The 6,958-nt window shown below is 32.7% G+C and overlaps 1 protein-coding gene across 1 annotated transcript; it reads right to left on the reverse strand.

Annotated features, from left to right (window-relative positions):
- Nucleotides 1-660: 660 nt before the first annotated feature.
- On the reverse strand, nucleotides 661-2,507 carry LOAG_10767 (hypothetical protein; the record flags this gene model as incomplete). The annotated part of the gene is made up of 6 exons (XM_003146291.1): nucleotides 661-765; nucleotides 1,083-1,199; nucleotides 1,402-1,479; nucleotides 1,661-1,828; nucleotides 1,958-2,062; nucleotides 2,370-2,507. 6 exons carry the CDS (start codon nucleotides 2,505-2,507, stop codon nucleotides 661-663), a joined length of 711 nt encoding a protein of 236 aa, XP_003146339.1.
- Between the last annotated feature and the right edge of the window lie 4,451 nt (nucleotides 2,508-6,958).

Below are 6,958 nucleotides of genomic sequence, written 5' to 3' on the forward strand. Positions count from 1 at the left end.
TATTTAACATGCTCCCAATTTTTTAGCAGTAACAGCTACCTTTTTAACTCTTATCTCAATAATGTATTTGACATTAACTCTCTTCCGGGAATTTTTTTTATGGTGCCGAAGATTAAACCATATCAGAGAATAAAATTGTTTGAGATGAATAAAACTGGAAATATATTATTGAATGGATTTCAAAAGATACAATACTATCCCGAAAGATTGGACTAGTAATATCTGGAATTCTAATAGAAATCGAAGTAATATAAGGATTAGATTTTACACAACAAGCTGATACATAAACTATTGGTTTTTATCCGATCAAACAGTGCTCCATTTATAATGCTCAATTTTCAAATAACCATTTTTCTTATATCATTTCAATTCTTGCAAATATTGGGAAAAAAATTTTATTCGGTTTCATAATTGCTAAATTTATTTTTCACAGAGATTTGACGTTTTATTTCGAAAAGTAAAGTAAAATAATAAATAAAAATATCTTTCAGTGAAATTTCACATGTATATATACATATATATATATACGTTTCGTAATTTTTTGTATTATTATTATTGTGAATAAGTGATGAATGAAACTTCTTTGTTGTTTACGAAAAAGCGTAATTTTTATTAAACTATATTTCGAATAAACGAAAAAATTGACCCATCCACAAAATATTATTTCTTTTTTCGTTTTTTTCGCTTTTTCACTTTTGGCGCAATTTCTGCTGGTATTGTAAATTTTAATACATTACCGTCTTCTTCCACATCTTTTGCTTTTTTCTATATATGTTGAATTATTACATTGAGCATGGTATAGCAATAATTCTTATTTGTTAATTTTTTTATGACAATGTAATCAAAATATTACAAGTTATGAATCACTTGTTATAAATATTACAAGTTATAAATCACTTGTAATTAACATTTGTAATGGCATATCTGATGTGAATAGAACTAAAAGGAATATGAAAAAGTTGTATGTGTACAATAATTATTTTTTAAATTACTAATAGTCAAATTATATTTTCATTATGTAACCTCTTATCTTTTCCATTATTGATAATTTCAATGATTAAGAAAATAAAAAGCAAACTTACAAGGAAAACATCCCAATTGATTGCATCTCCTTGTTCTGTCTTCGCTATTGCTCCATATCGTGCTTTGAGTTTTTCAATTTTAACACTAAACTCCTCATCGGATATATTTTTCCTCGTCTGTAATAACATTCAGAAGTAATTTATTTCTTCCAAACAAAATATCCTGAATTGAAAAAAATCGATTTCCATATCATTTATGATGATTCATGAAAGTAGTTACAAATGAATTATTTTTGTTCTATCTGATTCATGTTAATTAATGACTTCTAATTCCTTTTCAGTCATATTAGATGAATAAACCCTTAAATTAAATACATACACCAATTTCAGGTTGTCCTGGTTTCCATTTATCAGGACCAAAAACGTCAAGATCTTTGTCCATGAAAATGTATAATGTCTAAAAGTGCAACCAATAAAAATTCAATATAAGTTGTGAAAAAAAAATTTAAGTTGTTATATTTTATTATGATAGGTTTGAATTTTTTTTAAATTATCATGTTTTATTATGACAAATTTGAATCTTCTTAAGTTACCAATTTTTATTTTGATAGGTTTAAATTTTCTGTTCCATCTTTAACCTTATATCTCGGGTCATCATCATCAGCAACTTCCATTGTCCCCTCTTTTATTTCTGGTAATGGTTCCTCCTGCGCTGCAGCTTTTTCATTTTTCTCAATTTTGCATTTTGGATCCTCATTACTATTAGCTTTCATTAAATCTCTTTCTCGTTTGCGTATTGATTCATCCTGAAGTAAATTTTAGGATTAGTTTTATATTTCCTTAGGAAATAATGGTATTTTTCGAACAAAAAAGATAATTCAATCGTTTGCGAATTCAAAACTTTTAATTTCGCTAAAAGAAAAAAGCCTTTCAACCTCATTTATAATAATATTCCCTTCGGTCTCCTGTGTCATCTTTGTTCCGCCAATTGTAGTAGTGAGTTGTGGTTTGGCTACATCAGCAGAAATTTGTTTATTTGTCTGAAATGATTCTTTTGAAGTAATTTTAAAAAGTATGAAAGGCTATTCTTAGAGCTAACAAACTAACAACTTTTTCGCTTGTAGAAGTATTTAATCGATTTATCACATTCATAAGGACATAATTTTCCGGATTCATTCCTATGTTAATAACGTTCTCTTAATGACTAAATTTTCTGATTTTAACAAAATTAATAGGACGGATATTAATTTCTCACTCAATATTTAGGCCAAATCTCATTTTCATAATCTATTATGGACCGGACATAAATTTATTGTTGAAAACTTTCGAGTGAGATCCAAATCTTACTTCTTTATCGCTACTAGAATCCATACTCTTTTCATCACCCTTGTTTTCCACTTCCGGTTCATCATATTTCCTCAGTAATTTTTGTTTCTTTTTCAGTGACAATGGTCTCTTTTTCAATGATACTAAATAAAAGTTCATATAAATTGTTGTTTCTTGTAGAATATGTAAACAACAATAATATACCATATTCTAATTCTAATATAAAATGAATAAGGCCAAAACCCCAAGGTCATTGAACTAATTAATTAGAATTGTCCACAGAAATTTCTGATTTGAATACTATCAAAATGTATGCCAGTGAAGCATATGACATCAAAGCTTCAGGTAAATCTAAGAATACTGACATAATTAAGCTAATTATTGGCGTAATTAACCATTAACGAAAGTAATTTACTTAGAAACTATGAATCTCTCTAACTCTCGTTATGGAAAGTGAGGAAGCGAAAATTTTTATACTCATGCGAAGCTATTTACGTGAAACGAGAAATGATTGTTTGGTTGTCAGTTAGTTAAACGTTGCTTATTGTAGAATTGATGGATCAATGGCATTAGTAAAGTTAATTTTCCAATATAACCTTTTTTCCGTTTCCCACTGGCTCGAAAAGATTTCAAACAATTATGGCACACAAGTGTTTTCGCCTATAAGAGATAAAACTTTGTACGAAAATTGGAAATTTTCGGAATTTTCACTTTCGCAACCTTACAAAATGATATTATTAGGGAAGATATTATACATTTAAATTGTAAGAACCTGTTTTACTGGTCGTTTTTTACCTGTTTTGTTCGGTCGCTTCGATTTCTGAAGTGTTACAAAATGATAAATTTAGTATTATTTTCAATTTCTGATGAGAGAATTTTAGCTAAGCTAATCAGATTATTTTAGTAGTTGAAGTAAAATTTGAATCTTCAAGAGGTATATTTAATGCATTTGTAATTTGAGGTACAAATACATTCATGACACCTTCTGAGGGTATCTGGTTGGAGAAAATCAGCAGATGTTCGAAGCAAATTTACAATTAAATTGCAAATGTTACCTTTTTTCTACAATTACAAATAACATATGGCATAAATGCCATCGTAACACATATTAATTGAATGAGTAACATGTACATCTTCTAAAGCCAAACCGAAAATTGGAATACATTAGTGGGTTATTGAGTCTTTTAGTGGTATTAATGATTGCGGCGAAATGATACATTTTGGAATAATGTAAGAAATTTCGGACCAAATTTATGTTGAAATTCGTAAATTTTGTTTTTATGTAGCGATTGCTTCTTAATTTGAAATAAAATTCGAACAATACTGCTGATTTGATGAAACTTCAATAAATTAGAAGAAATTACTAAATTGTTGTCCATGCTAATGTTACTTGTAGAGAACAAAAAAAAAACCTTGATTCTATATAGCTCATAATTGATCTATAGCACTGTTATCTCGAATTTTCCGCTTATTTGAATACTCTAGTACCACTAATAATAACAATGATTCTGATAATATAATACTTTATATCATCAAAATATATTATCGCACCAAGTAGGGGAAAACTTTTTTATTTTCACTTAACTCCTTCCTTTAAAAATATATGACCCAGTTTATTATACAACCAAAAGGTAGCAATCGTGATAATAACAATGTTTCATTTGTTATTATCAAAAGGTTTAAATAAGAAGCATGTAAGATATTCATTTAGTAAATGGAATTTTCTTCACCGATCACTTCACAAGTGTCATATACGTTTCGTTGCTCACATTGAAGTTTGTCGTGCAAGGACACACATGGAAATTGAATCGAAAAAATTATTGGAAAACGAAGGATTTACTTCCTTTGAAGAAGTATTGCTGTAAAAATCGATCCTTTTGAGTTGCAACTAAGAGCAACGAATTCAGTTTGGAACGGTTAATTATCAGACGGCAAAAGGAAGAAGCAGTGGATTGTAATGGATGTCAATTAACGAAACGATGAGTAAAGAAGAAAAATATGGCAGATAAGTGGAGAGGTTGACAATGTCAATGAGGGATACATATGCGTATACATAACGTCAACAAAGGAGATTTACAATACAAGATTCAGATGGTAACTCTATTTTAATGGCCTCTTTGTCTATTACCGTATGCAGATGACTAATATAGGTGGACAAGAAGAGGGGAGATTCAAGTGTTAAAACTCAATATAAGTACCAGTCACATTGTGGTCACATATGTCACATATGAGTACCAGTCATACTGTTTCGGGATTCCAGACTCATCACGAGATTAACGTTCATAACAGTTATGTACGATGTTACGCTGAATATTCAAGTTAGAATGAAGTTTCGCGTTTTTAGCTCGTATAAACAGTGATCGAGACAGATTTTCACTTCTTCTCTTGAAACGTTAGGATGAGAGTAAATCTACCATTATCAGCAGTCTCTTCTCCAACCTAAACCGTTATTTCAGTTGATCCCTGTCAATCCGTCATAGTCCTGACAAAAGGTAGTTGGGCGGTCTTCAAATATACCGCAATAAGCATGATAATCGAAGCCATGACTACAGTTTCAGCTGTTTCACGATTCACTCCAGTTTTACTCTAAACTTGTTGGAATCAGGAATATCAAGATAACAGCCAAGACAGGGCTCATTCAATTTAGTTCCTTTTAGTAATTCAAAGTGTCGCCGATTCATCGTGACAAAAGCTGAGGGTTCTTCCTGTCTCTTAAGCTGTAGTACCTCAAACTTGGGTAATTAAACTTTTTTTTAACGACAAATTTATTGATACAACAACGAACTTAGCAATTACGATATCGATACAAATTAACGACGAAACCACTAAGAACAGAGGAGACCAAAATGATGCCCGGTATCGTATATCCAACTGACCTCGATGAAACATATTCCTAAAACGACTTGGCGCTCAGTACCCTCCGCTTTCTTTTGCGGGAGGACATCGTACCTTTTTATTACAAGAATTAGCATCCTTAAAGAGCGCACATTGGCATAGTATTCTTTGTTAGCGCAAACGTAAGACGATATGGGCATATAAAGATGTCTGGCTTTCAATAAAGGGGACTACTGTTTTTTTGTTTCTACTTGCGAGATCAACGGTACTCCCGAGGCGAGTGTGGTTTGGGCCTTATCCTCGGTAGGAAACTCCAAAGGATAGAAGTGTCCTGCTGCTCTCACTAGCTCTTTTCCGTTAGCTATTCTTACAACCACTGATCGAAATATACCATCTTTGCCCCTTATGAGTCTGTCGATTCTTCCCATTCTCCAGGTATTTTTGGGACAGTCTCCTTTCAACAACATCAACTCATCAATTTCGGGTTCTCGTCGAATTCGGCTGCGAGTCCCTTGGTGTTTGCGTTGAGCTCGTTTTCTTAGTTCTTCTAGGTATCTCGCCATATTTTCCATAAATGGTCAAATCTCTTGCATGTGGTCATGTATTGATGTTTCAATTCCTTTGTTTGTAAATTTTCTTCCCTGCATATCGTCTTATCCTTGCGATAAGCCCTTCTGTCAAATTTTCTCTTCGAGCTGGGCCTGGATTCAAGAAATCTCCAGGTTTTAACACTAAACCTATTTCTTCCAGATCCACCAAGGGTTTTTCATTGATAATCGCCACAAGTTCAGTAACTAAAGTTATCAATGCTCCGTTGTTAAGCTTTGTACCGATGGCTTTTCTTAGAGATCCTTTAACTACTCCAACCATTCTTTCATAAACGCCACCCTGCCAAGGAGCGTCTGGAGTAATGAATTCCCACTCCATTGTTTCATTTTCCGCTGTATTTAATTCTACAAGTACTTTGGAAGCTGCTATAAAGTTCTTGGCATTATCGGAAATTATGTGTTGTGGTTGTTTTCTTCAGCTTATAAATCTTCGGAATGCCTGTACAAATTGTTCAGTAGACATAGTTCCCATCACTTCGAGATGCACAGCTCGAGTGGCTGAACATGTAAACAGAGCCACTCGTCGTTTGACATTGGCATGATCCTCCTTTATTAGAACTAGCCCAAACAGGTTTAAACCAACTGTTTCGAACGATATCGTTTCTACAACTCTAGCAGCGGGATAAGGAGGAAAGTCTGGTTGCTCAAATGGCGTAGCCACCCACATAATACAACCTTTACAAATCTTTCTCAAAATTTTATTAATATATGACCACCCATGCAAGATCCAGTACCGTTGTTTCATTTTGCACCAGATATAGTGCACGCTCGCATGAGATAATTTCTCATGGTAATTCTTCACGATCAGTTCTGCTATCTTTCCTCTGTTGATGAAATACGGGAAATCCTCAATTCGAGGCATAGCCCTTCTAAGTTTTCCAACACATCTTCAGATTCCATTCTGGTCTTAAACCCCAGTTTTCGATTTCCTTTTGCATTATGTTTAACTGTGCAATCTTAACTATCAATTGCATTACCTTGTCATACTCATTAGATGCAAAATTCTATCTGGAGAACCTTTACAAACTTATCTTCTCCTTTGATACCTTTGCAAGGAATCGTAAGACGTATAACATCATTCTTATCAGCTTAGACAGCGATGAAAATCCTGTCTCATCTATTAATGCCGTAACCTGATCTGACTGGACTGCTTCTTCCATCAATCCC

The sequence above is a fragment of the Loa loa genome (genome assembly GCF_000183805.2).
Source record: "Loa loa unplaced genomic scaffold supercont3.561, whole genome shotgun sequence".
Taxonomy (NCBI): domain Eukaryota; kingdom Metazoa; phylum Nematoda; class Chromadorea; order Rhabditida; family Onchocercidae; genus Loa; species Loa loa.